Here is a 16896-nt window from a genome sequence, read left to right on the forward strand (position 1 = left end):
CGACCACCTGAGGCCTCGCGACTCCTCTACAAAGGAGGAGGCAGCCACCCCTTCCCTCCGGGACTCCACTATCCAGCTGAAAGACCCCGAGCACATGTGCTCCTGGCATTTATACAGTATCCCAACATGCACTGAGACACTTTTCCCTCTGCCAAATCACCAGGGCTGTATTAAAAGCCTGTGCACTCATTTGTCAGGTTTCCTCCCACTGTCCAATATGCCTCCCTATTGGACCAGTGTGAAACACTCAGTAGACAGAACAAGTTGCACTTGAGCACAATGATCAGACCTCACTAACATATCCTGCTCTCTGGTAGGCAGAAAACAATATAGATTTACCTGCAGTCCTTCTGGTAAGCAGACAGGACCCAAAACTATACTTTATCTCTAGTACCTACCTAGGAGGGTGCTACAAATAATTAAAGCACTGTGTGCATATAATAAAATAGAGATTTTTTTTTTCAAACATCCTGTAGGAATACGATTATTACTTTATAGCGGAGTTCCACCCAAAAGTGGAACTTCCGCTTTAAATACTCCTGACCCCCTGACATTCCACATTTGGCATATTTTTTTTTGGGGGGGGGAGGGGATCGGTACCTAGATTTAACAGATATCCACTCCCACTTCCGCTCGGGCCATCTAGGTGGCTCGGGTGGAAGTTCTCCACTCCCCTCCCTCCCTAAAATCCTCTGGGACATGTGACAGGTCCCAGAAGATTGCCTGTCCATTCACAACGCACAGCGCGACCCCCGCATGCGCAGTGCGCACCCGGTGTGAAGCCGCAAGCGGTCACAGCCAGGTGCCCACACTAGAGATGCCGGCGCCACCAAGAGGAGAGGGAGAGGAGCGAGGCTTGGGGCGTAAATGGATACCGTTCACTCGATGGTGTACATAGGCAGGGAGGGTCATGTGAGGCAAAAAGAGGCTCGTTAGTGTATTACCGTTTTAAATTTTATTCAAATATACACATAAAATGGGTACTCACATAATACAAGATAGTTCAAAGCGAGGAAATGGCGTCCCGGAAAGCAATGCGTTCCACCAAGAAGCCGGAACCGGAAGTGATGTGACGGCGCTGTACGCGTTTCGTCATCAGACGTCTTCTGCAGAACTATCTTGTATTATGTGAGTACCCATTTTATGTGTATATTCGAATAAAATTTAAAACGGTAATACACTATCGAGCCTCTTTTTGCCTCACATGACCCTCCCTGCCTATGTACGCCATCGAGTGAATGGTATCCATTTACGGACTCTTGGACACCACACCACCCTATTAGGAGAAGCCATACTGAGCCCACCTTCCCTTTGGGACACTCCGGACCTCCAGGGACCCCCTACAGTTCCCCCCACTACAGAAAGGAGCTAGGAGACAACAGAAGGACCACCCAACTACATCTATTATACCCGCTCTATACCCCTGTGTGCGGTGGGTATATCTGGTTAGTAGGTCTTTTTACACTAGGGATTACCCTGCACCTCACCAGTCACCCACCACGGGGTCACCGTAAGGCTGCTCACACCATTCACCCGTACACCTATTAAATTACGGACTAAATACCTTTTATGTATACTTATTACTAGCCATTTGTACTTTATTTCAGTCAGCTATCTAGCTGTCACAGGCTGTGCACTTTTACTACACTATTTGTTGTGATATTCACTTGGTTATTCATATCGTATCTCATCATTACCTTAATTTTTAGTGTAGCACATTTATTGTGTCACTAGCACTTAATACTTTATTATTGTGTTCATCTATTTATTTATTCACCCGTATATTTATATCCCACCTTTGATACGCACTTTTTCACATTTACTCAGGTCCCTATCACTGCATTTATTCAGTTAATTTATCTATTCACTTGCAGTTTTGTATTTCACATGCACTTTGCACTTTATTATTGGCTATTCACTTAGAGTGTTTTTATTACATGTGGACTGTTTATCTATTTATTTTTAGCGTATATTGTATTTATTAATTCATATACACATTTGTAGTGCACATTTTACACCACCTGCATTTTTACTATCTATTGACACCCACCATATAGGCAGCGCCAATTACCCATCCCCCACCCTATATTTTATACAGTCTTTTGACTGTAGTTCAGGGTAGGCCGCAGCCTATTTCAATTTATTTATTTCCATTCCTTGGATATCCTTAGCGCGGATTTAATTTCGTATCAAAAATTTGATATATTGCAGTTTACTAGTTCTTAAAGTAGTTCTAAAGTCAGAAGGTTTTTGTTTCGTTAATGAATTGTATGCATTGGTAAAAAAATCCCTTCTGTGTGCAGCTTCCTCCCTTTTACTTACCTGAGCCCAATGTTGATCCAGCACTGTGCAAGAGAGCAACATCACTGCTCTCTCTCTCTCCTCACTGGCTCATAGACAGCAGAGTGAGCCATTGGCTCCTGCTACTGTCAACAACAACCAGTGAGGAAGGAGCGGAGCTGAGCCACACTGTGTGTGTCAATAGACATAGAGAGAGCCGCTCAGGATTGTTAGCATAGCAGCCAGGCGGCTTGGACTTTCCAATGGAACCTAACAGTGGTAGCTCTTGTATTTCAGGTTTACAGATTTCCTTTAAATCCCCAATCCAGAAAAAAAACATCATATTTGCTTGGAGTAGAGTTGGGAAGGGTTAGTACCCCTGTTCGGTTGAAGGATTTATACCTCTGTCCGGGTAATGGGTTAGTACCTTTGTCAGGGTGAAGGGTTAGTACCCCTGTCCGGGTGAAGAGTTAGTACCCCTGTCCTGGTGAAGGTTTAGTACCCTTGTCCAGATGAAGGTTTAGTACCCCTGTCTGGGTAAAGGGTTAGTACCCCTGTCAAGATGAAGGGTCAGTACGCCTGTCAGGATGAAGAGTTAGTACCCCTGTCAGGGTGAAGAGTTAGTACCCCTGTCAGGGTGAAGAGTTAGTACCCCTGTCAGGGTGAAGAGTTAGTACCCCTGTCAGGGTGAAGAGTTAGTACGCCTGTCAGGGTGAAGAGTTAGTACGCCTGTCAGGGTCTAGGGTTAGTACGCCTGTCAGGGTGAAGGGTTTGTACCCCTGTCCTGGTGAAGGGTTACCTACCTATTGGCCAGGTTTCCTCCACTGTCCAACATGCCTCCCTATTGGACCAGTGTGGACACTCCCCTAGAACAGATGAATCGCACACTGAGCACCATGAGCAGACCTAACTCACAGATCCTTTTCTCTGGTAGGCAGAAAGCAATATAGATTTGCCTGCTGCTCCTCTGATAGGCAGACAGAGCCAAAACTATACTCACTCTCTAGCACAGGGATGTCAAACTCAATTTCATTGCGGGCCGCATCAGCATTATTGTTGCCCTCAATGGGCCAGTTATATCTGTAGGATTAGATGTCCAGAGCACCCTCCCCCTTACACCCTACATGAGATGTCAAGAACCCCCCCACCATCAGAAGTCGAGTCACCCACCCTTCCTTACATCACAATGCACCCCCTTACCTTGCGCTGCTGCCAGGAAGAAGATGCGGGTGGATCTGGGAAGAAGTACAGGGTCTGGACAACCAGAGGAGGGCTGGAGTCAGCTTCCAGAGTCTGCTGAATGCTGAGACCCGGGGAGGAAAAAGGCAAGGTGGTGTTGCGACTGCACAGAGAGGTGCAGGATCTGTAGGAGGAGTTCTGCCCTCCTTTCTGCTGCGGACTGCTGAAAAGGGAGGGGTGGACAAAGACAAGCCTCTCTGTAGTTTCACAGGGGACTGCAAGATCTGGCAAAGGAGTTCAGTCCTCTCTGCTGCTGACTACAGAGACAAGGTGGGGGCAGAGGCAAGGGGGGTGCCGCAGCTGCAGGACAGGTGCAAGGGCCACATAAAAATGGCCTGAGGGGCCGCATTCGGCCCGCGGGCCTTGTGTTTGACACCTGTGCTCTAGCACCTACCTAGGAGGGTGATACACTTATAGTTGATCAAAAGGAATAAAAAAGGGGTCTACAGGTTCTCTTTATGAAGAAGTTTACATGAAAGACTTACACATTATTTTAGGTTTACCAAGTTTGGTTTGTTTCTGTGATTAATCAGATAGGTAAAATGGGAAATGACGTATTATGCAATGATTAGATGATGTACTTCCTCAAGATAATTATTAACCAACAGATCAGAACTTCCCTCAGTAGAAATCATCTTGCTGAACTTCTGGCAAACTGCTACCTATACAGATGGAATGGATATATTTCCAGGCTTTTCTTTTTAATAGATTGGTAATGCTGTCCAGTCAGTCTTATGATCCAGAAAGCCTTGAATGTCATGTCACTTGTCAGTAACCTCACTTTTCCCCACTGTAATTAGGAAATAAAGCTTGCTGATTGGACACTGAAAGCCATAGGTCTCCTCTTTGGTCCCCCACTCCTGTCAGCAAGCTCCCTGTTAAGCTGACAGCACTGCACAATTAGAGCCTAAGTGCCGGTTCACACATATGCGATGTCAGACACCACATGTGATTCGCACCGCTATGCTGTGCAAATCACATGCAATGTCTGTGTGATGCAAATTCAGCCATACAGATTGCATGGCTGAATTTGCATCGCATTCGGACCAAAGTCGCACAGGACCATTTTTTTGGTCTGCACCAGAATCGGATCGCATGGATGTTCACACCTATGCAATCCAATTCCTGCCCAAACTGACAGTTCGCACTGCGATACGCAAACTAATCTGGGGGTGTCGTTAACTTTGTATTGACACTCCCAGCAGTTCGCATATGGCAGTGTGAACTGCCTGCGAGTTGGATGCGATGCAGTGGATTTGCACGGTTCCCGCATTGCACCAATGTGAACCGGCACTGAGTGGCTAATAATGCTGCTTTTTCCTTCTATTCTGACTCCTGGTGTGCAGGGTGTTGGACTACATTCACACCTTAGCGTGGATACCATGGGATTGCTTTCCAGTGTGATGCGATGCAGGGAAACACAGCAAATCTTGTGCATTTTCCACATCACATCAGTGTGAACCAGAGCTTAATGACAAATCGCAGAACACACAGTTGAGATGCCATTCATTTGAATGGCACTTAAAATCGCAGTGCGATTTTTCTACGATTGTCGTGCGATAAATCATGCTGCAATCGCGGCAACTTGCACGTGATGCAAGTGACCCAAAAAAAGTTCAGGATCTACTTTTGGGCGACATGCTTCACACGATGAGGAATGCCGCGATTTATCGCATGATAATCTTGGCAGAACCGCACCATGATTTTAGGTGCCATTCAAATGAAGGGCATCTCAAATGTGCGTTCTGCAATTTGTCATTCACACCTGGCCGCTTTGAAATCGCCGGCAGAATCCCGACAAATCTGCCCGCGATTTAAAGCACCAAGGTGTGAATGCAGCCTTACAGGATAATCATTTAAAACAGACCCTGTAGAATCAACTGGTGGCAGAGACCCTGGAGAATCAAATGGTGGCAGCTGTAATTTTTATGTCACATGATTTTTGCTATTTATCAAACATATTTTCAGGAACAAGATACATTAAAATAAATTTTAGTGCAAACAAACACAGAATTATACCCAATTTTTGGTAAAATATAAAAGATTGGGCTTTGTTGAGTAAACAGATATCAAACATGTCAAGTCTTAGGCTGGTTTCACACGAGCTGTCTGATCAGGTCGGCTATCAGTTTTTCAGGGGGACCTAATCGGACCATCCATTGCTCTCTATAGAGCGGTGGGTGTCAGCAGGCATATGTCCACTGATGCCCGTCGGCATCCGATCTGATCCTGTCCGCCAAAAACAGATTGATAGTGGTCCATACCCCAGATTGAATGACAGTCAGATAGAAATGGATAGGCTCTCAGTTTCCATCTGACAACCCCATAGAGAACAGCAGGGCTGTGTCTGTGTCCACTCTGCATAGTGGAGCAGACATGGACCTGTCATCAGCCTGCTTAGCGGGGTTCAGCAGGGAGATCGCCCATGTGAAACCAGCCTTAAATTGCACTTAAAACTCACAAAAAAACTATAAAGACCCAACATTCTCTATAGCCAATGCTTTGAAATCCTTTATCAGGTTATCAGTTTAAAGATAACCATGAACTATGGCCCTAGAATTATTGGTCTCACACTTACGTTTGCGATGATGCCTCACATGTGCAGTGCAATTGGCGTTTACATAAACATGCTCGTCCTATGCTGTGCTTTTTACATGGGGTGTGTGCAGGGGTTCTTTAATATTTTTTTTTCAAATTTTTTCATGAATTTTACATATTTCTTTTTACACTTACAATTTTTTTTTTTTACTTTATTGGTATTGCACAAGGGGACTAACAAGCCCTCTATATAATAGCATGGGCAGGTGACAGGTACTCTTTATGGAGACATTGGGGGTCCATTAGGGATTGGGGAACGTATGTTCCACAAGGTTTTCTTGCTTTTGCTAGGGAAGCTGTTAGCTGTGGTCTTTGGCTACCCAAAGTAATTGGAGAGCCTAGAAACCACCGTGGGTATCGCTGGTGGGGGCGCCCTTTGAGAGACCCATAAATGAAATTGGTACCAAGCTCACAGCTGCAGCATCTGTGAGCTTGATTTAACCACTTATTAACCATGCCGTTTATAAACGTTCCTTAACCACTTAAGCCCCGGAGGATTTGGCTGCTAAAAGACCAGGGGGTATTTTGCGATTCGGCACTGCGTGACTTTAACGGACAATTGCGCGGTTGTGCGACGCTGTACCTAAACTAATTTGACGTCCTTTTTTTCCCACAAACAGAGCTTTCTTTTGGTGGTATTTTATCACCTGTGCGATTTTTTTGATCATGCGCTATAAACAAAAAAAGAGTGTCAATTTTGCAAAAATAACAATATTTTTCACATTTTTTTTATATGAAATTCCCCCCAAAAAAAAAGTAAAAATCTAAATTTTTTAACATTTTCGGCCAATTTGTTTTATGCTACATATGTTTGGTAAAATAAAATCACAATAAGCGTATTTTGATTGGTTTGCGCAAAAGTTATCGCGTTTACTAACAAAGGGAAAGATTTTTGTCATTTTTGTTGTTTTTTTTTTTAACGCGTAATGGCGGCGATCTGCGATTTTTTTTTTTTGCGGTACTGCGACATTGGGGCGGACAGATCGGACCCTTGACTGACATTTTTGACACTTTTGGGGTTACCAGTGACATTTCTACAGTAATCAGTGCTATATATATGCACTTTTACTGTAAAATTACACTGGCAGTGAAGGGGTTAACTTTATTTGAGAGGGAGGGGCTGTGTGTGTCCCTAGGGGCGTGATTCTAACTGTGATTGGCTGTGGCTTGAGCTGTAGGAACACTGATCAACGGTCCTACATAGTAGAACCGTATGATCAGTGTTTCTACACAGGGGAGAATGACAGGCAGCTTGTTTACACAAGCCGCCTGCCTTTCTCCCTCTGCACCGACGATCGCAGAGTGAGCGGCGGACATCGGGTCCGCCGGCGGCGCGCGCTCGCTCCCCAGAGCCTCACAGGCTAGTGACGTATATATATACGTCACTTTGCCTGTGAGGGGCTGACTGCCGCAGTATATCTACTTGCGGCGGTCGGCAAGCGGTTAATAGACAAGTGGTTAAGTTGCAAAGACAGCGGCCAGGATTGTGCACATGTCATGGCCACTATTGCTTACTTTGTGGCAGGAATTATACCCGCTGTCCGGACCTGGTTCAGCTGTCTCTACTGCTGACGAGTGCAATCCATTCAAATGAATAGGGCTACACTACTACCGGCCTGCAACTGTGTGCAATGCCAAGATTGAGCTGTGATAGTGGGACTTAAAATAGGCTAATGAGGGAGTGACATATCGCCTCCTCACCTCTCATCAAACACCTCTAAAAAAACAATCTGAGACCTTGCCGCAGGTGTAAACTAAACCTAACTAGGTAAATCCTCTTGTATCTGTTTGGAATACAGTTTTTCATTTGCAGATTAGGCTGTACAGGTTTATTGTGTAAGTAAAACCTTTTATTTAAAAATTCCTATATGATTTGCTTGGAGCAATGTATACAAGGCTTCCTGTCTTTTCGAATGCAGGTGAGTGCATAGGCAGGGTTGTACTTTACCATTATCCGTATCCCTATTCAGTTGTCATTTTATCTTAGCAGCAAATAAGAAAAGCTGAGAGCCAGTGGTAAAACCAGGGCTTTATTCCTCAGGAAAATAGGTATAGGAACTCAATCACGACCCCCAAAAACCCCCTCCGCCCCCACACACAAACCCTCCAAACCGCATCAAATAGTGGGTGTCGTCAAATTTCACTAATAATGGGAGGGTCTTAAAGGAGCATTAAATACCGGGAGTGCATTACGTACAGAGTGCAGAGTTCGGGAGGCGGGTTACACACAGAGTACAGAGTCTGGGTGTACACTACGTACATAGTGCAGAATTAAAGGGTGCGCTTTACACAGAGTGCAGAGTTCAGCCTTCTTCCACAGCTGCTTACCTCTGCACCCCCCCATTCACATCTCACTTTCACCCCTCTTCAGCTCTGACCTCTGCATGTAACCCCCCCTCCACTGACCCCATCTTATCCCTACCTCCTTAAAAGCTCCATTATCTTCCACATGTCTTACTTTTGTTGCTGTATTAAGCTGAAGCACCCAGTTGGCTCTAGTATCTCCCCACACAATGTAGGTAGCTCTGCCACTCACCTGCTTGGAGCTCATCCAGTGGGGGTGTCAGCATCCACACCCCAGACACCTGCTTCTCCCTTGTCCCCATTCTGCACTCAGTAAGAGCCACTCAGGAGATCAGATCTGTGGTTACTGTTGCAGGGGCGTGGATAAGGGGGGGGCAGTGGGTCCAAACCCTCCCCCCCAGAGCATCGGTCAATTTCACAGCAGCTACGCTAGTGTAGCCTATCAGCTGCAGGAGCCGCACTGCCACTGGGAAGACCACCTGTCTCATCCACGAGGATGACAGGCAGGGCCCGGCTTACATTGAAGCCATGTTTACTATTTGCTTCATTAACAGATGTGCCTGCTGGGGGCGCTGTATATACTTTATATATTTACACACCACAATTTGTCACAGCATGGCAAGCGTGATAATTATTGTTCTCTGGGTACTCAAGGCTGAACCCCCCCCCCCCCCAGGAAAAAAAAATATCTACAGTCCTGTACCGTTGGGATACAAGCTGTCACTTGTAAACGCAGAAGCCAGACTTTTCTGTTTACACGTGTTAGTGGTGAGCAGGGAGCAGAGGGCCTGAGCCAGAGGTGGTGAAACTGAGTTCCACCAAGTTCCAGCTGAAAAAAAGCCCTGGTAAAACAAATGGCAATCTAGTGCCCAATACAAATACAAATACATAGTGCATTAATAGAAATATGAAACAGCAAGAAAGTGCAAATGTGAGACTTTCCTCATAATCCAAGCATGCCACTCTCTGACCAGTTCATATAATAATTGGTGTAGTGTCATATCTGGTCATTTCTGAGGAGTTGTATCTATATAATAGATTTTTGGTGGATTCCTTTCTTTATTCTCTCTTTTCTGCAGAGTCTGAATATGCTAAGAACATCATCCGACTATGTGAGTCTGCACGGAGTGCCCTGGGCCAGCAGGTACTGAGAATGCGGTCACAGCTGTGGCAGTTTCTAACAATGGAAAATAAATTATTGTTACTGAGTTTAGGATTGTACATGCCGCTCTTTAGTACATGGCACCCTTGAATTAGTTGGGGTATAGACAAAATAGAGTTTCAGCCACAACTTTAAAAGTCATTAGAAAACTTCCTACCTCCACTTTATGTTTTTTACCTTTCTAAGATGTGCATCGATCATGTAGTTTCATGGTGTCATTTGTTGCCCTGTATGCAAAGCCTATAGTAGAAAATAAGTCTTCAAATTCCGGTGTCATGAGTTTTTGTTTGTGTTCAAAGATGTGGCATGGCACTGCACAGGTTAATACATGACTTCTAGCTGTAGCCTAAGAACTTACACTTCCTATGAAGAAACTACATATCCCACTATCCCTAAGTTCCTCAGTCTAGTGTTCTGCAGGTGAGAGCTAAACAGTAACTAGATCTGACACAGACACAAACCACCAAAGATCACCATGTAGTCTTTCCCCACAACAAGCAGTTGACTGTCCCTTTAGTGAATAGAGACAAGCTAGGTGAATGAATACATGGATATAGGGGAATCAATTAGGCATGACACTCACAACATGTAAGTCCATCGTTACAAGGTGAGGCAATACCTTTAAAAATAAATGTATAGGGTGTGAAGACCTTACAAACTTTATTACTCAGTCTGTGGCTATGTGGCATTTCGATCATCAAGATTCTGCCTTTGATCCCAAATTGATCTGCAAAACTGACAAATCGCCCCATACTTTTTCAGGTGCCATTCATTTTCAATGGCACTTAAACGTGGTTAGGCCTCAATTGTCGTGCAATAAATTGCGGCAAACTGCATCATGTGAATATTGTTGCCCGAAAGAAGCTACTGATTGTGCCCATGATCACAAATGCCCAGGTGTGAACGGGGCATAAGTCAATGTCACAAGTTGCTGGACCACAACCACCATTGCAGAGATTCTTCTAATTTTTAAATCACAGAAAGTCATGCTCAGTAGCAAAGTATCAGAGAGGAGCCTTTCTGGCTAAATAAGTTACTTGCATCTCAAAGTGTGTGCAAGTGTGAAAGACCTTTCATTTTAAAAGTTAGCAATGGAGTACAGGTTCCCATTAAAAGAATCATAACTTTCTTCATAAAGATCTTTACAGAATGAAAAGGAGTATCTGGGTAAGTGAATAGATGGATCTGGGTAGTAAAGTACTAACCCTTTGGTGGAGTGACTTTGTTTTTTGGGGTTCCAGTTGGCATTGCAATAGTTAATGATCCTTACAATACAACAACATGAATATATCAAAATGGGATTTTTTTCACAACAATGACTTTTTGGTTTAAAAGGTATCATTTATTCATGAATGCACATAAAAAGGCCATATGTTTCTCACATCACAACATCATTATGACAAAAAGGTTGCATCATATACTCTCAATGGTCCAATTCTGATAGTATATGGCTAAACCCATTTCCTAGACGTAGTCTACGTCCTCAGGAGCCAAATTTGGATTCATATCATTCAAATCTTTCAACACGGAACAGATCATAGTTGGAACATTAATACAACAAACCATCCATTAGCCCCTAAAAGAAACACAGATTATGCTGCAGTCCAACGTGGCCATATATAGCAACACAAAGCACAAACTAATATGGTAAACGCTTATATGTCAGCCATTTTTCCATCCCCATCATTCTCACTGCTATCAGCCTACCTTTAAACCGGTGTATAAGTGTGCAGTCTAATGAGCCGTGGAGTAGTCTGCATATTACATATTGCAGACTACTCCTTGGGCATTTGAGGGAATGTGAGGGGTGGATGGTGGGCTGCCTTTGCCAGTAAAGCTCCCAGTTCGGTTCCCGGTGTGGGTCTCTCCCTTCTCCGCTTTTCCATTTGCGCGCTTTGAACTGCAGCATAATGTGTGTTTAATAGGGGCTAATGAGTGGTACGTTCTAACTATGATCTGTTCTGTGTAGAAATATTTTTATATGAATACGCATTTGGCTCCTGAGGGAGAAGACTAAGTCCAGGAAACACATAGAGACGTATGGACCATTGAGTGTATATGATGCAACCTTTTTTTTTTTTTTTTTTAATGGTATTTATTGTAACTAGTGAGAAACTTATGGCCTTTTTATGAGCATTAATAAATAAATAATACGTTTTAAACCAAAAAGTCATTGTTGTGTCTCAAAAATCCCATTTGGATATATATATGTTGTTGTATTGTAAGATTTCAGGAATGTGGCACCTAAAATTCAAATCTTGGGTTCTAGTTAATGACCCCTGATGACCTTGACTGAAGCTTTTTCTATGGTTGGTCCATCAAACACATAGGCATCCGGCATATAGGCACAATATTTCTCATAGTGGGACTGGGTTTAAGGTCCACCCAGACTGCTGTTACCTTCAGATGAACAATGATATACAGTATACATTTGGTAGATGTATGTGTTTTCCCCTTTCAGCACTTCCCAGAATGAATAACTATGTTCATTATATACAGTTTGTTGCGCTTTCCTCAATGACCTTCAGATTAGTCACTGGAGGAGAAGCAAATTATAGAATTTTCACTCTCCCAACAAAGTAGATCTGGTATATATATATGAGAATATATACAGTACATGAATTCAATATGTAGTAGCTTGCTTCTGGAGACTCTCTCAGTGATTCCGTCTGTGTGGTCTTTTGCAGCAATGTGTTCCTTTACAAGATGTCTACCTCCTCCTTTTGGACCATGAATCCCACACAGGATCCTTAGCCCTTGAAACAATGGCTCAGCTACAGATGAAGAAGTATTGCCTGGTGAGTAGCTAGACTAGAGTCATTGAATTACATGTAAATATGAATTATGCATACAGTGTGTGTATATATATATATTTATACAGCGCTGACAGTTTACGCAGCACTTTACTAATTAAGGGTAGACAGTACAACTACAATACACTTTAATACAGTAGGAATCAGAGGGCCCTGCTCATATATATGTCTATATATAGCCAGGTGCTTGGCTAAAGACAGAGAGTGATTTAGGCAACTGTGCTGCAGTGCTCTCTGTGCTCCCAATGGACTTCCTAACACTGCCTGCCTCCACCTAGGGTAACTGACAAGCAGAAGGAGCTCAAGAGATTTGATGGTGGGCAGCACTGAATCATGGGAGATGTAGTGCAGGGGAAGGATCATGCTATTGGAGTCAATGGACTCTAGAAATACAATGTGAACTGGGTATAAAGAGAGAGAGAGCTCTGTATTTTCACAGCCTGAATATGGAGGAATTTTCTCTTTGTTGCGAGGAGCTCGAGGTATGCACATCAGCCTGCTACAAGCCTGTGACCATGTGCTGAGGACCAGAGTTGTTCCAGGCATATCCAAAAGTGAGCTGACATCCTAACAGGGGGACCTCTGTTGCTGTGTGGTTGGGACTGGTCAAAGTACTGCTGCTATTAGCCTGTTGCCAATAGCAAAGACTGAGCACATAAGGACTGGTCATCTAACTAGAAGCATTATCTACTGCATGCAGACTTTACTGGGACAGTACTCATGTGCACCACCATAAAGACTGGGCCCCTATGCTATCTGGCTGAAGAACTAGGGCTAAAGACTGATCACTCAGATAGCTGCTTCACAAGAACTTTGTCTTTTGTCCATAAATTTAAGAGGTACCTCTTAAATTTCATCACTGCCATTCATTTAGAAAGCAACCTAAAGTAGTTATAGCCTACTGTTTACAGAGGAGTTGTTGCATTATTGATTAACACTGCTGTTACTGTTTTCTAATGCCATTGTTTTTTGCTAATTTTGTGGATTACCAGGTTTACTCTAATTTATCTGCATAGAACTTCATTCTGTGCTGCTATAGCCTAGTGAACATATTGTCTAGTGAACAGTGATTTATATATTAATTTACCAACTCTATGTGCACACTGCTGTTTACTGCAACCTGTGACAATATATTTGGTTCATTTACCACCAACCAGTCTGGTGTTTGCTTTTTAAAACTGACCCTTAGTTGTGTTCAGGGTATCTATATTTGTGCTCCCAGTAGCAGTGCAGTATCCATTTGCTTGAACCTGGTGTGTCAGTGGGGCTAGGGTTGCTCTCAGGGTTGAGGCAGAAGAACAGAGAACCCAATCTACCAAGCAACTACTGCAGGGTTAGCCATATATATAATTTTTTATTATAAATATAATATTAAAATATAATCATAATAAATATATAATTTAAAATTAAATTATTAATAACAATAAATTTAAATTATTATACTATAACTATATTTGCATTTAATTAATGCAGATTTGAAATATCAGAGACAGTCAGGAGTCCTACCTATGTACTTGTTCCAAGTCTTTTACTCAAAGTATCAAAGCAAAAGTGGCATACATTTTTAACCAGCTCAATTTGTTACTTGGCCTGACATTACAATGTTCTCTTTGTCGCATTAAGTACCTGGCAGCTCAGATATTACTGGCTGCAAGACACCAGATCCCCCTTAGATAGAGATCTACACCCTCTCCAGCAGATTTAATAGGTAGCATTTTAGAGGTTAGAAGTCTGGAAGATCTTACAGCAATACTATACAGTCAATAAACTTCAGAAAACATGGGTCTTGTGGGATCAGTATATACTATAACTCCTCCGAACCTCCCTCCCTTGTTCCCCTGAAGTGGATACAACCCTATCTCCAACCCCCTGACTGATATTGACAAGATTCACACCTAGGGGTACTGCAACAACACCTGCTGCACTGTGCTTTTTTTGTGGTTTTTTTTTTGCTTGTTTTTGTAGCTGCACCATTCATTTGAATGGGCCTCCCTTAATTCCAAAAACACACCAAAGAAGCTCATGTACCAAATGTTAGCACAGAACCAGGCGCATTTGATGTTGCATTTTTTTTTTTTTTTTTGCCATGTTTTGTTGCGCGTCAATCTCGGCAAAATCAAACCCTTTTTGGGATGCCATTAAGAAATAAGGTCACGTTAAAAACGTGTCCCGTGTTTTGAAACGATTCTGGAATTGTGGGCAGAATTGTGTAATTCCAGTACAGTCAGGTGTGAATTGAGCCTTATAATTAACCCTTGCCCATGTCACCACACCTGTCATTTTAACATAATTTCCCCCTTTAGCTATAATATAAAGTGCTACGAAAACTGTTGGTGCTCTATAAATTCTGTATAACAATAATAATTCGATGATATGTGAATTTACGGTATGATATGCATGCTATGCATGTTATTTACCTGTGAAAGCCTCCCTTGTGTAGACGTTCCAAAGCCTTGAGTCTTCTGCAGCATCATGGATGTGATGTCAGCAGCCATAGCAGAGTCCGATCTGTCACTCTGCAGTAGGGTTTCTCAACCAGATTTTCATGGAACCCTACGGTTCATCCTGAGGTTGCTAGGGGTTCCTAGAGCAATGGGAATTTTCTGCCTCTCAGACAAGTTCCCAATGACGCCATTGTTCCTTTTAGCTATCTGTAAAGGGGTAATTCTTCCCAATGATGACAAGAGTAAGGAGCATTCTTCCCACTGACTGTCACACTAATGAGTCATGAGTTGTAGATTTTTAATTTTTAGCAGGGGTTCCCCGAGACCAGAAATTTATTTCAAGGGTCCTCTCTGTTGAACAGGTTGAGAAAGGCTGCTCTACAGTATTCTACTTCATTCCTTCCCCCAGCTGCTATATAAATGACTATATAGGGAAGGGGTGGGGGAGCTGGGCCAGCACAGAAAGTAATCAGACACTCCCATTAGAGGAGATGTCTTTGATATGCAAGGAGGGAGGAGGCCAATGCTAGGGGATTGACTCTTCTAGAATAGTCTAAAACACAGCTGGTAGAGTTGGTGTTTTTTTAAACCCCAAAATGAAAGACCATCTAACATACCAGCTATCTGTTTTTGGTTGTTTTACGGTTCTTATGCTCAGGTGATAAGTTAAACATGTTAACATGTAATAGGTATATATCATAGGTAAAAAGGCGCTGGTAATCTTAATATATCACGTGTTATAAAAATTAATAGGTGATTTAAAGTGTAATATATGTGATTAAAAATTGCTACAAATATATATATGATCTACTATTGGTGCAATTAGCAAAGAAAAGTGCATACCAGTGCAATTTCAATTCAGAAGTGTTTGTGCTTCTCAAAGTAAATTAATCCACAAAGGTGTGGATCAGTGAACCAATAAATAGATATATAAAGAATTCCATACAAAAATCACATAAGAATATATAAAAATATAAATATATAAATGTGCTCCAAGTAGTGTTTAAAAATCCAGGCAATAGCATGCAATCAAAATTGTGCTTGGTGGATTCTTATTAATCCCTTCACAGTGCTCCAGGTGCTGGGATGTGACAACCGTCAATTAAGAAGTGCTTGTGCTTCTCAAAGTAAATTAATCCACAAAGGTGTGGATCAGTGAACCAATAAATAAATATATAAAGAATTCCATACAAAAATCACATAAGGATATATAAAAAAATCACATAAGAATATATAAAAAAGTATAAATATATAAATGTGCTCCAAGTAGTGTTTAAAAGTCCAAGCAATAGCATGCAATCAAAATTGTGCTTGGTGAATTCTTATTAATCCATTCACAGTGCTCCAGGTGCTGGGATGTGACAACCGTGGCCTCTTACCAGCTAGCAGCAGGTCACAAGGACCCCCAACGCCTGTGATCCCTTTATTGGGTGGATCAGACCTCTCCTCGATTGCTTGGATCTCTGGCTCCTATATTACTCGAGTTGGACCATGTAGTCCCCCCATACACATAAAGATATAGAAGAACAAATAGCCTCCAATAGTGAAATACTGTTTTATTCTCCAAAAAACATACACTATAAGGTGACAATTAGCCTCTTACTATTTGTTGTGCCCTCCTGGCACTGGGCAATTCGGCAGTACAAAATCGTTTTTTTGGGTCTTAGGAAGATATTCTCCGGGGATCTGCAGCACCCTGTATCTCCTTTCCCCCTTTCTTTGTATTGCAGCGGTGGATGTGTATCCCAGCCTCTGTTCCGAATGCCTCTGTGTGTTACTTCCGGGTTAGCATTGACCACAATGCATTTCGCTTAACGAGCGTCCTCAGGCAGTCTGTGCTGGCCCTGTCAGTCACATCTTAAGTATCGCTATCTCTATTATGATTGGCCGGTGTTTAATTTTGCTTTTGTAGCGCCATTCATTTATTTTTATTGACATTAAGTGCCGATCTGTATATTTAACAGGATGGTATCGATTTATTACGTGACCCTTTTATTTTATGTGTATTTGACATTTGCTGCAAATCGCCCGGGTATATTCCTATTCCCCGCATTAT

At 42.7% G+C, this 16896-nt stretch overlaps 1 protein-coding gene across 1 annotated transcript in view; it reads left to right on the plus strand.

Moving 5' to 3' along the window:
* The window catches only part of GMIP (GEM interacting protein), a gene marked incomplete at its 3' end in the record, with an annotated part of 200121 nt that overhangs the window by 77354 nt on the left and 105871 nt on the right, over window positions 1–16896 (plus strand). Inside the window, exons 7-8 of the mRNA XM_082253719.1 lie at window positions 9501–9565; window positions 12271–12381. Coding sequence (XP_082109845.1) covers window positions 9501–9565; window positions 12271–12381 — 176 coding nt within the window. The remainder of the gene's footprint in view (window positions 1–9500; window positions 9566–12270; window positions 12382–16896) is intronic.

The sequence above is a fragment of the Pelophylax lessonae genome (assembly GCF_965119305.1).
Source record: "Pelophylax lessonae genome assembly, chromosome: 4".
Classification (NCBI taxonomy): Eukaryota; Metazoa; Chordata; class Amphibia; order Anura; family Ranidae; genus Pelophylax; species Pelophylax lessonae.